Source organism: Gasterosteus aculeatus, chromosome 1 (genome assembly GCF_964276395.1).
Source record: "Gasterosteus aculeatus chromosome 1, fGasAcu3.hap1.1, whole genome shotgun sequence".
Classification (NCBI taxonomy): Eukaryota; Metazoa; Chordata; class Actinopteri; order Perciformes; family Gasterosteidae; genus Gasterosteus; species Gasterosteus aculeatus.
Window position 1 is genome coordinate 11598225 of NC_135688.1, and position 23174 is coordinate 11621398.

At 43.9% G+C, this 23174-nt stretch overlaps 2 protein-coding genes and 1 pseudogene across 2 annotated transcripts; all 3 read right to left on the minus strand.

Annotated features, from left to right (window-relative positions):
• Window positions 1-660: 660 nt before the first annotated feature.
• Window positions 661-5410, minus strand: LOC120827477 (extracellular calcium-sensing receptor-like). The gene is made up of 8 exons (XM_040190379.2): window positions 5114-5410; window positions 4572-4866; window positions 4198-4487; window positions 3680-3975; window positions 3245-3444; window positions 2936-3157; window positions 2330-2453; window positions 661-1714 (listed from the first exon to the last, which is right to left on the minus strand). The coding sequence occupies exons 1-8, from the start codon at window positions 5218-5220 to the stop codon at window positions 810-812; spliced, it is 2439 nt and encodes an 812-aa protein (XP_040046313.2). The 5' UTR covers window positions 5221-5410; the 3' UTR covers window positions 661-809.
• Window positions 5411-10381: 4971 nt separating this feature from the next.
• On the minus strand, window positions 10382-14406 carry LOC120829190 (extracellular calcium-sensing receptor-like). The gene is made up of 8 exons (XM_040193116.2): window positions 14363-14406; window positions 13771-14065; window positions 13397-13686; window positions 12882-13177; window positions 12459-12658; window positions 12104-12325; window positions 11625-11748; window positions 10382-11390 (listed from the first exon to the last, which is right to left on the minus strand). Exons 1-8 carry the CDS (start codon window positions 14389-14391, stop codon window positions 10492-10494), a joined length of 2355 nt encoding a protein of 784 aa, XP_040049050.2. The 5' UTR covers window positions 14392-14406; the 3' UTR covers window positions 10382-10491.
• Window positions 14407-18706: 4300 nt separating this feature from the next.
• LOC120829219 (extracellular calcium-sensing receptor-like) lies at window positions 18707-22046 on the minus strand (annotated as a pseudogene).
• Window positions 22047-23174: the final 1128 nt, after the last annotated feature.

Genomic DNA, 23174 nt, shown 5'->3' on the forward strand with positions numbered 1-23174 from the left:
GGCAGAATTGGATAGAGGCGAAGCAATATGAAGCCTGGATCGAAACCATCTGTGGAAATACAACATTATTTTAAAAATGCATTTCTTTCCTCAGGCAAGGAAATATTTCTGAAATAAAACATTTTAGTGTAGATTTGCATTATCTGGGGATGAACTCTGGGTCGGGCAGGGTGCTTTACCCTTCACCCTGTGAATACAGAGTTGGACGTGTAAGCCAGAGTACAGGATAAGGTTGTGTGTAATCTGGTAAATGCCTTTGATGAATTACTACAATGTGTCCAGGGTCATTTCTTGCCAAAATCATAAATGGCAAGAAGGATGAGCTCGCACAAATCCAAATAATAGACCTATACAGATCTACGATCACAATCCCTCGACCTTCTGCATGTAGACATTCTGGGTTTCCACTGGTTTAGATTTTTTGGACAAAATACTTCCTCTGGGCTGCATGTGCAATATTTTTTTCTCTGCCTTGTTTTACAAGACATCATCCTAATTTCATCCTAAACTTAATACAGTTAAATTTAACAAAACAACACATTGCAATAGTGGTTGAATGTGGGCTTAAATATTGTAAGTACAGGCCAATTGTTAAAATAGCACTTATTTTATAAGAACGTTAAGGAATACAACTCTGTTGTTGTGACTTTGTTTATTTACTTTACTTCATAGTTCAGCCTTTGAAAGATGATAATAACACAGTAAAGCTACATTACTCCATCTTAAATGTTATAATCAATAAGGCGAAGAACAAATGTACATATAGTGATTTGCCTTATAATGTATTTTTAACTATTTTTCATACTGTGTTAGGATGCGTTTTTGTTCATTAAATGCTTCTTGGTGTTTTTCTCTGGTTTAAACAATATAATGAAACACTTTGGAGCAAATAGGCACAACATGAGTCCAAAACTGGAGGCCAGAATGGCAAATATCTCCACAGCCACAGTAAATTTACCAGGAGAGCTGACATATGCTGGGATAAAGGTGACCCAGACTGCACAGAATATCAGCATGCTGAACGTGATCAGCTTGGCTTCATTAAAACTATCAGGTAGTTTCCGGGCTAGGACAGCTAGCACAAAGCAAAAGACAGCCAGCAGGCCGATGTACCCGAGCACCGCCCAGAACCCAATAGTTGAGCCCAGTGCACACTCCAGGATGATTTTCTCCTTGTACGTGGTTAGGTTTTTCCTTGGAAAAGGAGGACTAAGAACCAACCAAAGGGTACATATTACGACTTGAATAAAGGTAAAAGACACTACGGTCATTCTTTGCTGTGGAGGACCAAACCATTTCATGACATTACGACCCGGGAGAGTGGATTTGAACGCCATTAACACGACTATCGTTTTTCCAAGAACACAAGACATGCAGAGGACGAAGGTGATCCCAAATGCTGTGTGGCGCAGCATGCAGGACCAGTCAGAGGGGGCTCCAATGAAAGTTAATGAGCACAAGAAACACAGAGTCAGAGAGAAGAGCAGCAGGAAGCTCAGCTCAGAGTTGTTGGCCCTGACAATCGGGGATGTCCTATGACGGTGGAACACAGCCGCTGTTAGGACGGCAAGACAGGCACCTCCAACTGAGAATACACACAGGATGATCCCAAGGCCCTCGTTGAAGGAAAGAAACTCTACAGGTTTGGGGAGACAATTGTTTCTCTTCGCATTAGGCCAGAATTCCTTGGGGCAAATGAAGCAATCTGGGGAATCTAAAAAAATAAAAAGAGGTTATTTAGTATTTAGTCTAGTCAATGTTGTGTACTAATGTTGTTGTGTAGTAATGTTAATAACACATTTTATTCATAGTTTGCTTTTCAGAGAAGGACTTTTTTTTTATAGAAAAGTTATGTAGAGAAAAGTACATCATTAGTAGCATTAAATTACAAATGAGGATAGATTATAGATTTGAAAATGTGAGTCTCGGATGTGTTTCAGAGTAAGCACTATGGAAGGTTACAGCTACAGAAAACTCTCATAGTCCGGCTCTCTGTCCTGTAAATTAATTTAATATACGATCATATGTTGGTATGCTGGGGTGAGTTTTTACTACAAGATGAAGGAGGGGTGCTGGATTTGTTTTCTTTTCTACATGTTATATGAGTGACATTTGTAGAACTGTCCCTCAAAAAGGATCAAGTAGCTGGGTAACAACATAAAAAAAAGTTAATCTCTCGTGAAAAAAATTGAGAAGGTTAAAATGGGTCTGTTTACCTGACAGCACTAGTTTAAACATTTATTATGAAGCAGAACGCTACGATCAGAAACAGAACGGCCGCTGACATGTGCCAGCGTTCATCTAATCTACCGTCACAAAGACAGTATACCTGTGGCATTGCTGATCTCTCCCTCAGGACAGGGTATACAATCAAAACAGCAGATGGGTTTTCCTTTCTGCAGCACTTTACGAGTTCCTGCAGGACAGCTGACGGTGCACACTGACACAGGCACCTGGCACATAGATATAAACAAAGTCATACATGGTATTGTAATCCTAAATCAAAGCCTTCATGAAAAAGGCATTTGTGTTGCTGTGTGGGCTCCGCATGTATCCAGGCATGTCCTCATTATCCAGCTATGTCAATGCGAAGGACGATTTGGTGTATGTGGTGTTGTGATTTGGGGAGAGTGTGGAGAGTATGGATCCCCGTAGAGGACTTAACCTATACAAATAGGATTCAATTTTCATATTTCAGTACAAGTTGTCTTCAAAAGTAAGTATTTTTCCACACTTTGTAGGAAAATATAAAGAAGGAATTTTCTAGTAAAATGTCCAACTATAACATGCCAAAAATTATATTGAAAGCGGATTAAGGAGACAGTCTTCCCTGCAGGGGTAACAACTGCAGTGACATTAAAAATGTTTTCCATATATCATATTGTTTAATATCAGTTCATATTTGAATGTTTAAAAGAAATGTTTATCTCCCTACTTGTGTACCACCTTCCACCCAGGTGAGGCTTTTGTTGACACGGAGCTCCTGGCCCGCAGGCAGTGATGCATCGTAGTGTCCTACTGTCACCAACTCAATGCTGCCAGTCTCAGTGTTTTGCCAGTTCACCAGTTCGTACGTGGCCACAGGATCCCCGTTGACGTCAAATGACACTTCGTAACCATTTTGTGAAATATTCACATGTTTCAGTCGTGTAAGAACCTGTGAATGGAAAGGATGAGACTTGCATTTCAAGTTGTACTGTAGGTAAAAAGGACAATAGGATATTCATGTATTTTTTTTACACACCTGTTCGATCTCTATGCTGGTGAGTTTGTTGCACTGGGTTATATAATATGTTTCCTGACACACTGCGTTGTGAATGGCATGTGCTATAGCATAAACAGCCTTGTACACCATGTTAGTGATTCGAAGCTGAGATGTGTCAGTGTACGGGCTGTGGATTTTGTTTATGTCTTCAGTTCCATCACACACATTCTTGTCCATAGCTGATCCTGAAAACACAGCATTTCATAGTCTTGACAGTAATAGATTATTATGAAATGAACGTATGTCGTTGTTCAACATGTGTTCAAGATATCTCCATAGTAATCAAGGGGTTTGCATGAAAATAACTGTTAACATTTTCACTGACAGTTTGAACTGGACTATAAAAAACATAGCAGAACACACCGAAGGGTCCAACTTTGTCTTTTATGTTGTATTAAATTTAATTCAACCCACTTTTTTCCAGCCTGCAGTTGAATTGTTCCTCCCAGAACTCAGTCAGCACCGGAGAGGCAGACACTTCAGATGGAGGGAGATCCAGCAGGAAGTCTCTCAGACCTGGGATGACAGATCGCTCAATGCCAAATCCGATTGCTCCAGCGCAGAAACGGAACTGCAGCATGTCTGGGTCAGTTACCCAGGACTCGCTGCCTATCCACTGGCGAGGTGGGGAGGGCTTCAGCGACAGCTCCTCCAGCAGAATCCTCAGGTCTCCAGATGTTGTAAATGCCACGATTACCAAAGCTGTCGACCTAGAGAGAAATTGAGGTATAATATGATACCAATATAAAAACAAAGGACTTTTTGAAATATGTACCAGGTTATTTAACGGAAACATGTGTGATCAAAATCGGCAAAATAATAAAGTCATCTTAAATCTCATATTTTACAGAACATTGTTGTGGGTTTATGTGCAGAAGGTTAGTATGAGCATGAGGAACAATTTTTAGCACACAATCATTGAGTGTAGAAACCTGCGGATGATGTCAGCTACTCTCTGGATCCTGCTTCGCGGGTTGGTCCGATAGAAAGATTCAGAATATTCCACACAGATCCCCTCTTTATGCGCTGCGTCCAGGAAAGACGCCATGCCACTGTTCCCATAATCGGAATCCGACCGGATAGCACCTATCCAAGTCCAACCAAAGTGTTTGACCAGCTTTGCCAGCGCGTCAGCCTGGAACTGGTCACTCGGGATGGTTCTGAAGAAACTGGGGTACTGTTGCTTATCAGATAGGCATGCACAGGTGGCAAAGTGACTAACCTAGAGGAAAACAACTCATTATTTAACAGGACTGATTCTAAAATGGTCTAAAACACAACGTTTGCATTGATTTAAGATATTTACCTGAGGAATGTTGAAGGGTCCGATGATGCGCGATATGCTGATGGATGGCGTGGACCCGGACTCACCGACGACGGCCATCACTTTACCCGACTGAGTGCAATTATCCTCGGCGTAAAACACCGAGTCCAGACCGCTTAGAAGCTGGAATGCCACGTGCACAGCAACAGGCACAGACGCGCACGAGTCGTAGATCTGATAACCGAGTTTGATGCCCGGCAGCAGCTTCGTGCTGTTGTTGATCTCCTCGATGGCGAAGATCATTGTGCGCGAGAAGCGCAGTTCACGGGAGTCGATGCTGCAAAATAAATATAGTCAATTAAGAACATTCACAATAATACCTGCAATTTCAAAGGGAACCAAAATTACATTGAGGAATTGCTTTAACAGCAAATTCAACACAGAGGATTAGATCAAAACTCAACAACTTCTTTTTGTACATTTCCAGTAAAAAATCTGCATTATAAAATGATTAGCACTGTAAAAATAACACTATTTCCATCTAGAGTACATCCTCTTAGCTTGCACTTTTCTCTCCTACTAACCTCCCTGAGCATCTTATTGGATCAGGCATGGTGGTGTAGTTATTTTTCACTGTGTATGTGTAGTGGTGTATGGACAAAACACCACCAACAAAGTAGTCACCATCCATTGAGAATGCAGGTAGACGAGTGGCACCCTGCAGCTTACATTCCACAGATGAGCCCTCATCGCTGACTCCAACAGCGGTCCTGTCCTCTGTAAGCCCAGCCCCTTGTTTGACTCCGTCCCCAGAACCAGGCAAAGCAAGAGCTGAGTTCAGCTCAGACAAACCCAGCGACACGATCAGACCAACGAACAGAGCAAAGATCTCCATCCCTCAACGGTCCTCATGTGTCTTCACTGCTTTATATAGATTTTCAGAGCAAAGCTTGCCTCAGATTGTACGTCAGCTTTCTCTACGTCACAGAAAGGATGTTCTCATGGGCCTTTGATTAACCCTTGCCGAAGCCTTTCTGTGAGCTTTTCTTACAATATAATCTATTTTTTGACTCCTTCTCTTATAATAAAATGACCAACACTGAATATGTTCTTACATACAGTAAGTACACCTTTTTTGTGTTTCACCTCATGTTACAGTTAGGTCAAACAAACATCTATCACTAATTGATTTTTGTGTAGTTAAATTGTTAATTGAATAAGTGAAAGAAACACACATTTACATTATTTTTCTTCATACTTTTCTATTTACTTAATTCTATAGACATTATGCCGTGGTACAACAATATTTGTAAAACGAGACATATTTTAAAAATATTTTAAAAGGATATCCACAAAAATACATTGAAATTAATGAAACATTATACGTTACAACAGTTCAAATGTTAATAAGTAGATAAATAAGTGTAATGTGCACATCATGAGATTTTCTTTTGAACTTTTGCAGCCACAATGTAGTTTGTTTCTTTTACAGATTGCATCGGAAAGCTGCAGAATCAGATTTTTAAAAGAGTTCCTTGAAAGTGTAAAAATGTTGGAGTGAGACTATTGAGACTATTATGCTATTATTCTAAATGAGATGAATTGAAGCAGAGATTGCATATAGACATAGGGGGTATTTACATTGTGCCAGAGCAGCCATTCCCAAAGTGTGGTGCGCGCACCCCCAGGGGTGCGCGAGCTGCCACCAGGGGGTGCGCGAGAGGAAAAATATAATGGCGGTCAGTTTTTTTAAGTGGGATTTTTTCATTGACATATATAAAAGGATTTTTCCATACAATAAAAAAGCATGAAAGTAAGTAAACATTTCCTTTGTAATCGCTTTTATTTTAAATATAAATACTATAATATATTATTTTTTGATAGAAACGTAGAAGAAGACAGCAGCTGTCTTCTTCTACGCATGCTCTTCTTTCATACACTGCAGCCGCTAGGCAATATGCGCGCCAACTCGTTTCATTGATTGTGTAAATATGCTTAACTGGCTGAAATCAGGGAAACTGTCAAGTGGGACGTCTTATAATAAAGTTATTAGTCACGAAGGAGGAGAGGGACCAAGAGAGAGAGAGGATTTGGAGGCAACAGAGACGGAGAGGATAGAGACAGAAAATGAGCGGGAGTCAGAAGATGCACGGGAGGAAACCGAAGAGCAGGGTAGGAGATGCCAAAAAAGAAGTGATGAGGGTGAACACCAGACGGGAAAAAAAAGAAGAAAATATGATGACAATTATCTGGGTCTGGGCTTCACTTGGATCGGCGATACAGATTGTCCGAAGCCGCAGTGCGTGTTGTGCAGTGAGGTTCTAGCAAACAGCTGTCTGAAGCCATCTTATCTCCGTCGTCACATGCACACGAAGCATGGCCATTTAAGTCACAAGCCCCTTACATTTTTTAAAGCGAAATTGGAGGAGTTGCAGAAAAGCCAAAAGAAAATGCAGTTTCATTCATGCGTTGGGTCTACGAAAGACGCACTACGGGCTTCATATCTGCTCAGTTACAGACTAGGGAGAAAGGGGCTGCCGCACACAATGGCCGAAGACGTGTGTTTGCCAGCGGCCAAAGAAATGGTGGCGTGTATGATTGGAGAGAAAGAGGCAAAAAAGTTGGACATGATTCCTGTGTCCAATAACACTGTGTCGCGCCGCATTGATGCCATGTCTGAAGACATCCTGGCTGTAATACTCAGCCGTGTGAAGAAAAGTGAGTTTTACTCTCTGCAAGTAGACGAGTCTACAGATGTTGCAAATCTGGCCAATCTTCTTCTCTATGTCCGTTACCTTTTTGAAGGATCGGTACAAGAAGAGTTTTTGTTCTGTCGGCCCCTTGCTACCCGAACAACCGGACAGGAAATCTTCAATTTAATTGACGTTTTTATGAGGACCAATGGCATCGACTGGGAGCGCTGTGTGGGAATTTGCACAGACGGGGCAAAATCAATGACGGGGAAACACACAGGGCTTATAGCTCATATTAGGAGAGTCTGCCCATCCATCAGCTGGTTACACTGCAGTATTCACAGAGAGGCCCTCGCAGCCAAAAACATGCCAGCTGATCTACTTGCAGCGCTGAACGACGCAGTCAAACTGGTGAACTTCATTAAAGCTCGTCCACTAAATTCACGAATATTCACACTGTTATGTAACGAGATGGGCAGCGAACACAAATCACTGCTGCTGCACACAGAGGTGCGTTGGCTGTCCCGCGGCAAAGTGCTAACAAGGCTCTTTGAACTCCGGCACGAATTGCAGCAGTTTTTTGAGGAGAATCCGTTTCATTTGGCCTCCAGTATGCATGACGAAGATTTTCTGAAAAGGCTCGCCTATCTAGCGGACATCTTCTCAGCTCTGAATGAACTCAATCTAAGTCTGCAGGGAGTCAGTGTAACTGTGTTCAACACACAAGACAGGGTTGAGGCCATGATAAAGAAGCTACGGTTCTGGGCAAGTTGTGTGAGTGGGAACACACACCCGTGTTTCCCTACGCTTCACGAGTTCTTGGTGGAAAATGACGTGCACCTGGGTGAGCATGTAAAAACGCTCATAATTGAACACCTCAACCAACTCGCCGAGCAGCTACGGAAACACTTTCCACCTATGGACACATCTGGCGCTTGGATTCGCAACCCATTTGAAGTTTCCCTGCCCGTCCCACAGCTGTCATTTCACGAGCAGGAGCAGCTGATCGAGCTGTCATCTGATGGAGCACTGCAGTTACAGTTCAAACAAAAGCCACTTGTGGATTTTTGGACCGAGTCACTGACATCATACGCAGTCTTGGCAAAGCAAGCCTTGAGAGTTTTGATGCCCTTCGCCACAACTTATCTCTGCGAGGCTGGTTTCTCTGCTATGGCAGCAGTTAAAACTAAACATCGGCAAAGACTGGATGATGTTGAGAAGGAATTGCGGCTTAAACTGTCTTCCATTGCGCCAAACTTTGAAGAGCTTTGTGCCAAGATGCAAGCCCACCCGTCGCATTAACATGGGTGTTGGGAATACTAACACATTCTCTCTCTCTCCCTCACTCAGTCTCTCTCTCTCTCTCTCTGCAGGCTGAGCGACTTTTGCGCTAGACTTGCAGATGGATTCTCTTTTATTGTCTTTTAATTTAGTTTATGTTTGAGCCGCTCTTTGTTACTTAATTATGTTGTGGATCGTGTGTAGGCTAATTTTATTGTCGCCCTTGAAGTTTCCGTTTTTATTTATTTTATCTATTTCGGAGCCTATTCTTTTTAATGTTGTGGATCGTTTGTAATTCATTGCATTTTAATTCAGCTTGTGTTGATGTTGTTATTGTCATGCGTGTTGTGGTTATTTGCGCATGTTTAAACATGAGTCTATATGACGATAAAACAAAGTTTTGTTGCGTTTTTTTTTAAAGTGTGAATTGGGGGTGCGCCAACCCGGTTGAGACATGGAAGGGGGTGCGCAGGAAAAAAAGTTTGGGAACCGCTGTGCCAGAGGGTACATTTATCAAAATGGACGTTAATGTGTTTTTAGCCGAGAACGCACATAAGAAACCAGATCTCTTTGTTTCCCCTTTTTGACTTTAACAGGTTTCTTTTACAGATTCCATCGGAAAGCTGTAGAATCAGATGTTTAAAAGAGTTCCTTGAAAGTGTAAATGTCTAGTGGGGTTAAGGTGGAGGCAGGACTCAAACACAGACTTCAACCAAAGACTTTAATAGTCAAAATTCCAAGCGGGGGGCAAAAAGACAGATGGGAACCAGGAACAGCTGGGCACAGGGGCGGGGACGCCGGCACCACCCCTGTCAGAACCCCCCCCCCCCTCATGGGCCGGATCCCAGCCGGCCCTCAGTACACCAAAGTGGAGGGTGGGAGAAGACCACAGGATGGGAGGGAGGGGCGTTAGTCGTGGAGCCGGGATCGGAGGAGTCGGGGGAGCGAGTTGGGGAGCCGGGATCGGAGGAGTCGGGGGAGCGAGTTGGGGAGCCGGGATTGGAGGAGTCGGGAGAGCGAGTCGGGAATCCTTGACTGGAGGAGTCGGGGGAAACGAGTCGGGGGACCGGATGAAGGACACGGGTTGCCAGCTGCAGGCTGCAGGACACGGGAAGCCAGGGTCACCGGCTGCAGGACACGGGAAGCCGGAGTCGCCGGCTGCAGGACACGAGAAGCCGGGGGTCGCTGGCTGCAGGACGCGGGTCGCCGGCTGCAGGACGCGGAGTGCCGAGCTCAGGGGAGCTGGGCAGAGGGGAACGAGTCGGGGAGCCGGAACTGGAGGAGTCGGGGGAACGAGTCAGGGGACCGGATCGGGAGGTCGTTGCAGCCCAGCGCGGAAGGTGGTGCGCTGTGGCCCAGCGGGGTTGAGAGGTTGCTGCGGCCCAGCGGGAAGGGGAGGTCGCTGTGGCCCAGCGGGAAGGGGAGGTCGCTGTGGCCCAGCGGGAAGGGGAGGTCGCTGTGGCCCAGCGGGAACGGGAGGTCGCTGCTGCCCAATGGGAATGGGAAGTCGCTGCTTCCTCCTGGGGTTGAGGAGGCAAAAACACAGACAGGAACCAGGAACACTCTGGCTTGAACGTTCAGTATGACAAAAGACACACAGGGCTTAAATACACTGGGAAGGTGCAAGTGATTGGACACCGCAGACAATCACAGGACAAGGTAGGATGTGAAATTATCCAGGGACACAAGAGGCCGAAAACTACAAAATAAAACAGGAAACAAACCCAAACTGTGACGGTAAAAATGTTCGAGTGAGACTATTGAGACTATTATGCTAATATTCTGAATTAGATGAATTGAAACAGAGATTGAATATGGACATAGTGGATATTTACGTTGTGCTAGTGGGTACGTTTATCAAACTGTACAAACTAGACGTTAATGCGTTTTTACCCAAGAACACACATAAGAAACAAGATCTCTTTGTTTCCCCTTTCTGACTTCAATAATTTGAGTAAAAGTCCTTTCAATTGTCAGATGATCTAGCATTAAGTTTTGTTCATTAAATGCTTCTTGGTGTTTTTCTCTGGTTTAAACAATATAATGAAACACTTTGGAGCAAATAGGCACAACATGAGTCCAAAACTGGAGGCCAGAATGGCAAATATCTCCACAGCCACAGTAAATTTACCAGGAGAGCTGACATATGCTGGGATAAAGGTGACCCAGACTGCACAGAATATCAGCATGCTGAACGTGATCAGCTTGGCTTCATTAAAACTATCAGGTAGTTTCCGGGCTAGGACAGCTAGCACAAAGCAAAAGACAGCCAGCAGGCCGATGTACCCGATCACCGCCCAGAACCCAATAGTTGAGCCCAGTGCACACTCCAGGATGATTTTCTCCTTGTACGTGGTTAGGTTTTTCATTGGAAAAGGAGGACTAAGAACCAACCAAAGGGTACATATTACGACTTGAATAAAGGTAAAAGACACTACGGTCATTCTTTGCTGTGGAGGACCAAACCATTTCATGACATTACGACCCGGGAGAGTGGCTTTGAACGCCATTAACACGACTATCGTTTTTCCAAGAACACAAGACATACAGAGGACGAAGGTGATCCCAAATGCTGTGTGGCGTAGCATGCAGGACCAGTCAGAGGGGGCTCCAATGAAAGTTAATGAGCACAAGAAACACAGAGTCAGAGAGAAGAGCAGCAGGAAGCTCAGCTCAGAGTTGTTGGCCCTGACAATCGGGGATGTCCTATGACGGTGGAACACAGCCGCTGTTAGGACGGCAAGACAGGCACCTCCAACTGAGAATACACACAGGATGATCCCAAGGCCCTCGTTGAAGGAAAGAAACTCTACAGGTTTGGGGAGACAATTGTTTCTCTTCGCATTAGGCCAGAATTCCTTGGGGCAAATGAAGCAATCTGGGGAATCTAAAAAAATAAAAAGAGGTTATTTAGTATTTAGTCTAGTCAATGTTGTGTACTAATGTTGTTGTGTAGTAATGTTAATAACACATTTTATTCATAGTTTGCTTTTCAGAGAAGGACTTTTTTTTTTAGAAAAGTTATGTAGAGAAAAGTACATCATTAGTAGCATTAAATTACTGATTTGCTTTTGTACTCAATATTTGATCTTGTGCAGTAAAGCATTATGACAATTAATACCTGTAGCATTGCTAATGCCTCCCTCAGGACACAATACACAATCATAACAGCAGATGGGTTTTCCTTTCTGCAGCACTTTCCGAGTTCCTGCAGGACAGCTGTCAGAACAAACTGACACAGGCACCTGGAGACACAGACAAACACTCATAAGTTGATGTGCTTTGATATGCTGAGGATTAAAGGTTAGGTTCAGATATTTTAAAATTCTGTCTAAACTTGCACGTCATCAAGTGCTTTGCGTACATGTATTTGTTAATGCAATTTTTGGTGAAAAGAACGAAAAGATTTGTAAAAGAAAATGTGTTCTTAAGTTCAGCTAAAGCTAAAATAAGGCTCCACCACTGTCAGACTGAAAGTGCTGTGACTTCAGAACACATCTCTATGCATTCAGTATGGGCAAGAGACGAACAGGGACCAAAAACACAAATTGTAAAATTCCAAGTAGGAATGTGTCATAATATCAATTAGGGGCATCCTACTTGTGTGCCACCCTCCACCCAGGTGAGGTTCCCATCGATATGGATTTCCTGGCCCACTGGCTGTGACGCATTGTAGTGTCCTACTGTCACTAACTCAATGCTGCCAGAATCGCTTTTCTGCCAGTTAATCAGCTCGTATGTGGCCACAGGGTCCCCATTGGCATCAAATGACACATCATAACCATTCTGGGAGAAATTGCCTTTCTTTAACTGATTGAGAACCTGCGAGGGGGAAGTGAAGGAAGTCAGTGATAGCGAAAAATTAATCAACCTATAATAAAGTCAATAGTTTATTTTAGAAAACTTTAAAAAAAAAGGATATTGGGTTTTTTACACATAATTTGTCTTGACTGACCTCTTTGATCTCCATGGTGGTGAGTTTGTCACACTGGGTTATAGAATGTGTTTCCTTGCACACTGCATTATGAATGGCATGTGCTATAGCATAAACAGCCTTGTACACCATGTTAGCGATTCTGAACGGAGTTGTAGAGTATGGGCTCTGGATCTTCTCTATGTCTTCAGTTCCATCACACACATTCTTGTCTGAGACTCCTGCAAAAAACACATCAAAAGATCCTCATATCTCATAATTTGAAGAAATGCACGATTTTTCCACTTTATGTCTTTGTTCAATTACAAAAGATCCTAGTTGTAATCACTCTGGGATTGAGTTTTTAAAGCAGCTTGTACTCCACTCTAGGATTATAACGATAATACTAGAGCAGATAAAGACCATACTGGGAGTGTAAGTTAAAGATCTCCTAAACATTCTCACTTTTTTCCAGTCTGCATTTGAATTGTTCCTCCCAGAACTTAGTCAGCACCGGAGAGGCAGACACTTCAGATGGAGGGAGATCCAGCAGGAAGTCTCTCAGACCTGGGATGACGGATCGCTCAATGCCAAATCCGATTGCTCCAGCGCAGAAACCAAACTGCAGCATGTCTGGGTCAGTTACCCAGGACTCGCTGCCTATCCACTGGCGAGGTGGAGAGGGCTTCAGCGACAGCTCCTCCAGCAGAATCCTAAGTTCTCCAGTCGACATAAATGCCACAATAACCACAGCTGTCGACCTGAAAAAAAATACATTTACCGATATAATCAAAATATATTGCTAAAAATTTGCTTATACAGTACGTCTCACTTGTATTTTTATGACAAATATCATCACATAATAAGAGATAAATACACATTATGAAAAAAAACACGTGTTTTTTAGATTTCCTTGAACTGCTTTTGTTGTAGATTAGGGTGCAAGTCAGTGTGAGCACACAATCATTGAATGTAGAAACCTGCGGATGATGTCAGCTACTCTCTGGATCCTGCTTCGCGGGTTGGTCCGATAGAAAGATTCAGAATATTCCACACAGATCCCCTCTTTGTGCGCTGCGTCCAGGAAAGACGCCATGCCACTGTTCCCGTAATCGGAATCCGACCGGATAGCACCTATCCAAGTCCAACCAAAGTGTTTGACCAGCTTTGCCAGCGCGTCAGCCTGGAACTGGTCACTCGGGATGGTTCTGAAGAAACTGGGGTACTGTTGCTTATCAGACAGGCATGCACAGGTGGCAAAGTGACTAACCTAGAGGAAAACAACTTATTATTTAACAGGACTGATTCTAAAATGGTCTAAACCACAAAGTTTGCATTGATTTAAGATATTTACCAGCGGAACGTTAAAGGGCCCGATGATGCGCGACATGCTGATGGATGGCGTGGACCCGGACTCACCGACGACGGCCATCACTTTACCTGACTGAGTGCAATTGTCTCCGGCGTAAAACACCGGGTCCAGACCGCTTAGAAGCTGGAATGCCACGTGCACAGCAACAGGTGAAGACTCACACGAGTCGTAGATCTGATAACCAAGTTTGATGCCCGGCAGCAGCTTTGTGCTGGTGTTGATCTCCTCGATGGCGAAGATCATTGTGCGCGAGAAACGCAGTTCAAGGGAGTTGATGCTGCACACATACACTAGTGTTATTTAAAATGTGAAAAATTCACAAATTTTCACACAAATACATTGTGTGGTAGAAATACAAAACTAAAATCGTAACATAATCCAATATTCATGATAATCTAAATAATAAACAACTCTAATTTTATTTTTCATGATGCTTTCAAATCTACTACAATTATCTTCTTCTCTATAGACAAACAGACTTTATAATGGCTAAATGCATTAAACAATGTTAAAAAGTATGTAAACATTTCATCAGCAACATCCTCTTAATGCCCACTTAGTCCCTCTTACTAACCTCCCTGAGCATCTTATTGGACCAGGCATGGTGGTGTAGTTATGATCCACTCTTTGGATAAAGTAATGCATGGAGAAAACACCACCAACAACGTAGTCACCATCCATTGAGAATGCAGGTAGACGAGTGGCACCCTGCAGCTTACATTCCACAAATGAGCCCTCATCGCTAACTCCAACACCGGTCCTGTCCTCTGTAAGCCCGGCCCTTTGTTTCACTCCATCCCCAGAACCAGGCAAAGCAAGAGCTGAGTTCAGCTCATACAAACCCAGCGACACGATCAGACCAACGAACAGAGCAAAGATCTCCATCCCTCAACGATCCTCCTGTGTTTTCACTGCCTTATATACTTTTTCAGAGCAAAGCTTGCCTCAGATTGTACGTCAGCTTTCTCTACGTCAGAGAGGATGTTCTCATGGGCCTTTGATTAACCCTTGTCGAAGCCTTTCTGTGAGCTTTTTTTAACAATATAATCTCTATTACCACTCTTTCTCTTCTAATGAAACTACCAGCACTGATTATGTTCTTAAATAAGTACCCATTTTTGTGTTTCAGCTCATGTTACAGTTAAGTCTAACAAACGGCCATCACTAATTGTTTTTTGTGAGGTTGAATTATTAATTGAATAGGTGAAAGAAATACATATTTACATTATTTTTCGTCTTACTTTTCTATTTAATTTATTCTACAGACATTATGCCGTGGTACAAACAGTATTTGTAAAAAAATTTTTAAAGGATTTCCACAAAAATACATTAAAATGAATAAAACATTAAATGTGACAACAGTTGAAAGATAAATAATTAGATAAACAAATGAATTTACACATCATGACTGATAAGGTAAAATTGTAGCGACCCTATTCTGCAGTGTGTTCTGTCGGTGTCACGTCAGTCCCCTCACGCTGGCCAATCAGGGGGAGTTGCGGTTCATGCTAGACAGAGGGTGGCCAGTGATTGGGGGAGACGGTGGGAGGTGGGTGTTCCAGTGTTTTGGGGGTTTAGTAAGGTTTTCAAGCGGGAGTTCTATGTTGTTGTTATTGCCGACTGCAAGTATCGAGGGAGTTCACCGATAGCGTGGGGTGTATGTTTTCTGCTGCTGGAGAACCAAATAAAGGATTTCTACCAGAACGTCCATTCGCTTGCGTTTGCTGAGTGACCCACTACACCCCGATGCTACATTGGTGTCAGAAGTGACTTTGAACGGACAAGATCGCTAAACCCGGTAGTGAGCTAGCCGGTTAGCCTGCTGTGGGCATGGATCGTGTCTATGGGACTAACGTCAATGTTAAGAAAAGGGAGAAGCGGAGGAAGAGGGAGCTGGCGGTTGGTCAAAAGACATAGCCAGAAGTTTTGACGGAGCTACGAGGGATGCGAGGGCTTGTCTGAGAGAGTCTACGGTGAGGATGGCTAGAGCCCCGCACCGGAGTTTCCCGTGGTTTCTCCGGGAAATGTAGCGTTTAACTACAATGGTGGCGCCCGGCCAACCCCACCATGAGCCACGCAGAGGGGGGGGGGGGGGGGGGGGGGCGGTGATAAGGGAGGTGTGGAGCAAGAACTGTAGCGGCCTACAGCCCCAGCAGCAGGAGCAGCTGTGGCAGCTCCTTCTGAAGCAAGGCTGTTTCGCCATGAGCGAGGACGAAATGGGGCAAACTCACCTCGTGCCGCAGGAGATTGACACAGGGGACGCATGTCCTATCAATACCGCCCACGCTACCTTCCACGGGCTCGCCAACAGGCTTGTGATGACGCGGTCACCAGCAAGCTGCAGACGAGTGTCATCAAGCCGTCCGACAGCCCGTGGGCAGCAGCAGTTGTCATGGTCCCGAAGAAGATTCGCGCCTGGCGACTCTGTGCGGATTACAGGCCGGTAAACGGGGTGACCAAGAAGGATTCATATCCACTACCCCGCATTGACGAGTCCCTAGACTTGGTCTCGGGATCTTCTTGGTTCTCTTCCTTGGACCTCCACAGAAGATATTATCAGGTGCCACTCGCTCTGGAGGCCGCCCCAAGACTGCTTTCTGCACCGGACGGGGGCTGTGGCAGTTCAAAGTGCTCAGTTTTCGACTTTGTAATGCCCCTGCCACATTTGTAAGGTTGATGGACAAAGTACTGGCGGGAGTCCCCCGCCAACAGTGCCTGGTCTACCTGGACGACATCCTGGTTCACGGTAGATCATTCGAGCAAGCCCTGGCGTCGCTGCGGGTGGTGCTGTAAAAATAAGAGTGGCAGACCTGAAGCTTCACCCGGAGAAGTGCCATTTCATGCAGAGAGAGGTGTCTTTTTTGGGGCACCGGGTAGGTGGCGAAGGCATTGGCACCATGCGAGAAAAGGTGCAGGCGGTCGCAGAGTGGCCCACCCCTACCGGCCAGAAACAGCTAAAGAGTTTTCTTGGCCTGGCCTCGTACTACAGGAGGTTTGTACGAGGGTTTGCTGGCACTGCTGAACCCCTGTTCCAGCTGCTGCAGAAGGACAGAGATTTTTCCTGGATGGAGCAATGCCAGATGGCATTCAATAACTTGCGGTGCGCCCTGGTAGGGGCTCCGGTTCTTGTCCCAGCCGACCCCGGCTTGCCTTTCACGCTGGACACGGATGCTAGACGATCAGGCATCGGGGGAGTGCTGTCTCAGACGAGCCCTGAAGGAGAGCGAGTGGTGGCGTACTTTGGCCGGACGTTCAACAAGGCTGAGCAGAGATACTGCGTCACCCGCAGGGAGCTCTTGGCAGTGGTGCTGTCAATCAGGCACTTCAGATATTACGTTTATGGCTGGAACTTCATGGTGAGGACAGACCGCCCTGCCCTGCAGTGGCTCATGTCATTCAAAGAGCCATAGGGGCAGTTGGCCAGGTGGTTGGAGGAGCTCCAGGCTTTCGACTTCAACGTGGTAGACCGGGCTGGGACACGCCACGCCGCAGAAGGGTGCTACTACTGCAAACGAAGAGAGACTCGCGAGCAGGAACTGCGAGAGGAGGAGGGAGACGGTGCGGCAGTTCGACGGCAGGAGGAGTTTGGGGGCCAGGAGCGGCAGGCAGTGGACCTGTCTGAATGGAGGCAACACCAGGGACGGGATGTTGACCTACAGCCTGCAGTGCAGTGAGTGGAGGCACAGCGGCAGCCCCCCTGGGAAGAGGTGGCAGTGTTCTCCAAAGCAACCAAAGGTTTGTGGTCCCAGTTTGAGTCTCTGCGCCTGAGGGCGTGCTTCAGCGGGCATGGAAGGAGCCAGCAACAGGGAAGGAAAGGTGGCAGATAGTGGTTCCCAAGGACCTGCGCGTTTCGGTGCTGGAAGCCATGCATGGAGCTGCAGGGTCCGGACATTTTGGGGTTTCCAAAACACTGCGGCGTCTTCGCCAAGGCTTTTACTGGGGGCAGTGCAGGAGGGACGTGGAGGATTCCTGTCGCCGCTGTGACGCCTGTGTAGCACGAAAGGGCTACCACTAAGCATGTTACTAGTACTTCTAGTAGTACTACAACTGATACTTCTACTACTATACTACTAGTATTTTACTGCTATTAATACTACAACTACTACTAATGTTATTACAAATACTAGTATGGATAATAGTATTAGTATTACAGCTGTTTCTACTGCTATTGATACTAAACCGACTTCTACTGCCAGTACTACTAATACCACAATTACAACTATAACTAATACTACTACTAATATTACTACAAACAATTTTAAACCTATTTTTATTAATCTCAGCTTTTGTTATTTCTGTACTTTTTAAAACTCAATTAAGCTCCTGCAACTTCTGTATTTTTTTGAAAATCTATTGAAATTCAGCTTCCCCACTTCCTGTATTTTCAGCAGTTCTTTAAAATAATTTCAGCTTTTCTTATGCCTGTATTAACAGCAATGTTTTAATAATCATTTCTGTTTTTTTTGCAATATTTCACATTCATTTCAGCTGTTTTCATTTCTGCTTTTTCAGCAAATCTATTGAAATTCATTTCAGCTTCTCCCATTTCTGTATTTTCAGCAATTTCAAATTAATTTCAGCTTTTCTAATATCTGTAATTTCAGCAAATGTATTCAAATTCACTTCAACTTTCTGTAATTTCAGCTTTTAAAAAAAAATCCTTTCAGCTTTCAGCTTTTTGCATTCCAACGCATTTTTAGCAGGAAATGCATTTTCTAGTTCTAAATTAGATGAATTGAAGCAGAGATTGCATATAGACATAGCGGATATTTACATTGTGCCAGTGGGTACATTTATCAAAATGGACGTTAATGTGTTTTTAGCCGAGAACGCACATAAGAAACCAGATCTCTTTGTTTCCCCTTTTTGACTTTAATAATTTGAGTAAAAATCCGTTCGATTGTCAGATAATCTAGCATTAAGTTTTGTTCATTAAATATTTCTTTGTGTTTTTCTCCGGCTGAAACAATATGATGAAACACTTTGGTGCAAAAATACACAACATGAGTCCAAAACTGGAGGCCAGAATTGCAAATATCTCCACAGCCACAGTAAATTTACCAGGAGAGCTGACATATGCTGGGATAAAGGTGACCCAGACTGCACAGAATATCAGCATGCTGAACGTGATCAGCTTGGCTTCATTAAAACTATCAGGTAGTTTCCGGGCTAGGACAGCTAGCACAAAGCAAAAGACAGCCAGCAGGCCGATGTACCCGAGCACCGCCCAGAACCCAATAATTGAGCCCAGTGCACACTCCAGGATGATTTTCTCCTTGTACGTGGTTAGGTTTTTCCTTGGAAAAGGAGGACTAAGAACCAACCAAAGGGTACATATTACGACTTGAATGAAGGTAAAAGACACTACGGTCATTCTTTGCTGTGGAGGACCAAACCATTTCATGACATTATGACCCGGGAGAGTGGCTTTGAACGCCATTAACACGACTATCGTTTTTCCAAGAACACAAGACATACAGAGGACGAAGGTGATCCCAAATGCTGTGTGACGCAGCATGCAGGACCAGTCAGAGGGGGCTCCAATGAAAGTTAATGAGCACAAGAAACACAGAGTCAGAGAGAAGAGCAGCAGGAAGCTCAGCTCAGAGTTGTTGGCCCTGACAATCGGGGATGTCCTATGACGGTGGAACACAGCCGCTGTTAGGACAGCAAGACAGGCACCTCCAACTGAGAATGCACACAGGATGATCCCAAGGCCCTTGTTGAAGGAAAGAAACTCTACAGGCTTGGGGAGACAATTGTTTCTCTTTGCATTAGGCCAGAATTCCTTGGGGCAAGGGAAGCAATCAGGGGAATCTGAAACAAAATTACAAAAGAAATGGATTTTTTAGCTTTTGTACTCAATATTTGATCTTGTGCAGTACATTACAATAATTAATACCTGTAGCATTACTAATCTCTCCCTCAGGACACAATACACAATCATAACAGCAGATGGGTTTTCCTTTCTGCAGCATTTTCCGAGTGCCTGGACGACAGCTGTCAGAACAAACTGACACGGGCACCTGGAGACACAGACAAACACTCATAAATTGATGTGCTTTGATATGCTGAGGATTAAAGGTTCGGTTCGACTTCTTTCAAATTCTGTCCAAAATGTAAACTTGCACGTCATCAAGTTGTTTGTGTTCATGTATTTGTCATATCAACTTCTGATGGAAACAAATTAATGGTTTTGTAAAAACATGTGTTCTTTTCAGTACGTTTTCATATTCAGTATGGACAAGAGAGGAGCAAAAACACAATTTGCCACAATTCCAAGAATGTGTCATAACATCAATTAGGGGCTTCCTACTTGTGTGCCACCCTCCACCCAGGTGAGGTTCCCATCAATATGGATTTCCTGGCCCACTGGCTGTGACACATTGTAGTGTCCTACTGTCACTAACTCAATGCTGCCACTCTCACTTTCCTGCCAGTTAATCAGCTCGTATGTGGCCACAGGGTCCCCATTGGCATCAAATGACACATCATAACCATTCTGGGAGAATTTAACTTTCTTCAACTGATTTAGAACCTGCAAGGGGGAAGGGAAGGAAGACAGTGACAGCGAGAAATTAATCAACCTCTAATAAAGTCAATAGTTTATTTTAGAAAACTTTTTTTAAAAGGACATTTTTCACATATCATTTGTCTTGACTGACCTCTTTGATCTCTATGCTGGTGAGGTTGTCACACATAGAATGTGTTTCCTGAAACACTGCATTATGAACGGCATGTGCTATAGCATAAACAGCCTTGTACACCATGTTAGTGATTCTGAACGGAGCTGTAGAGTATGGGCTCTGGATCTTCTCTATGTCTTCAGTTCCATCACACACGTTCTTGTCTGAGACTCCTGCAGAAAACACACAAAAAATCCTCATATCTTATAATTCAAAGAAATGCACGATTTTTCCATTTCATGTCTTTGTTCAATACAATATATCCTACTTGTAATCACTCTAGGATTGTGTTTTTAAAGCAGCTTGTAATCCACTCCAGGATAATAAACGTAATACTAGAGCAGATAAAGACCATACTGGGAGTGTGAGTTAAAGATCTGTCAAACATTCTCACTTTTTTCCAGCCTGCAGTTGAACTGTTCCTCCCAGAACTCAGTCAGAATCTGAGTAGCTGCAACTTCAGATGGAGGGAGATCCAGCAGGAAGTCTCTCAGACCTGGGATGACAGATCGCTCAATGCCAAATCCGATTGCGCCAGCGCAGAAACCGAACTGCAGCATGTTTGGGTCAGTTACCCAGGATTCGCTGCCTATCCACTGGCGTGGTGGAGAGGGCTTCAGCGACAGCTCCTCCAGCAGAATCCTCAGTTCTCCAGGCGACATAAATGCCACAATAACCACAGCTGTCGACCTGGAAAATAATAGGAATACATTTATTAATATAATCAAAATTTATTGTCAAATATTTGCATGTAGAGGATGTATAGAAATAGTTAAAGCTGTTCTTTGTCTCACTTAGTATATCATTAACAAATGTAATAAACATAATAAGAGATAAATACACGGGATGAAAGAAAAACATTGTTTTCCTTGAAGTGCTTTTGTTGTAGATTTGGGTGCAAGTCAGTGTGAGCACACAATCATTGAATGTAGAAACCTGCGGATGATGTCAGCTACTCTCTGGATCCTGCTTCGCGGGTTGGTCCGATAGAAAGATTCAGAATATTCCACACAGATCCCCTCTTTGTGCGCTGCGTCCAGGAAAGACGCCATGCCACTGTTCCCATAATCGGAATCCGACCGGATAGCACCTATCCAAGTCCAACCAAAGTGTTTGACCAGCTTTGCCAGCGCGTCAGCCTGGAACTGGTCACTCGGGATGGTTCTGAAGAAACTGGGGTACTGTTGCTTATCAGACAGGCATGCACAGGTGGCAAAGTGACTAACCTAGGGGAAAACAACTAATTATTTTCACAGGACTGATCCAGAAATGGTCTAAACCACAGAGTTTACATTTATTTAAGATATTTACCAGCGGAATGTTGAAGGGCCCGATGATGCGCGACATGCTGATGGATGGCGTGGACCCGGAGTCACCAACGACACCCATCACTTTACCCGACTGAGAGCAATTGTCCCCTGCGTAAAACGCCGGGTCCAGACTGCTTAAAAGCTGGAATGCCACATGCAGAGCAACAGGCGCAGACTCACACGAGTCGTAGATCTGATAACCGAGTTTGATGCCGGGCAGCAGCTTCGTGCTCTTGTTGATCTCCTCGATGGCGAAGATCATTGTGCGCGAGAAGCGCAGTTCACGGGAGTCAATGCTGCAAAATAAATATAGTCAATTTAGAACATCTTCAATTTAGAGTTATTGACAATAATAGCTGCACTTCCAACGGGAAACAAAATTACATTGAGGAGATGCTTTAACACCAAATGCAACACAGAGGATGAGATCAAAACTCAACAGCATCTTCATATAATAGTACATTCGTTTTTTTTAAAAACTCATAAGTGTTCATTGTATTTTGTTTTGTCTTTTAGATAATATTATTGTTGAATGACAGAGTTATAGGTTTCTTTCTTTTGTACAATTCTAGTAAAAAACCTGCATTATAAAATGATTAGCACTGTAAAAAAAAACACTATTTCCATCTAGAGTACATCCTCTTAGCTTGCACTTCTCTCTCCTACTAACCTCCCTGAGCATCTTATTGGATCAGGCATGGTGGTGTAGTTATTTTTCACTGTGTATGTGTAGTGGTGTATGGAGAAAACACCACCAACAACGTAGTCACCATCCATTGAGAATGCAGGTAGACGAGTGGCACCCTGCAGCTTACATTCCACAGATGAGCCCTCATTGCTGACTCCAACACCGGTCCTGTCCTTTGTAAGCCCGGCCCTTTGTTTTACTCCATCCCCAGAACCAGGCAAAGCAAGAGCTGAGTTCCGCTCATACAAACCCAGCGACACGATCAGACCAACGAACAGAGCAAACATCTCCATCCCTCTACGGTCCTCATGTGTTTTTACTGCTTTATATAGATTTTCAGAGCAAAGCTTGCATCAGATTGTACGTCTGCTTTCTCTACGTCAGAGAGAGGATGTTCTCATGGGCCTATGATTAACCCTTGTCGAAGCCTTTCTGTGAGCTTTTCTTACTATATAATCTATTTTTTGACTCCTCTTATAATAAAATGACCAACACTAAATATGTTCTTACATAAGTACACTTTTTTTGTTTCACCTCATGTTAGTTAGGTCCAACAAACGTCAATCACAAATCAATTTTTGTGTAGTTAAATTGTTAATTGAATAAGTGAAAGAAACACCTATTTACATTATTTTTCTTCATACTTTTCTATTTACTTTATTCTTTAGACATTATGCCGTGGTACATTGAATTTGATGAAAC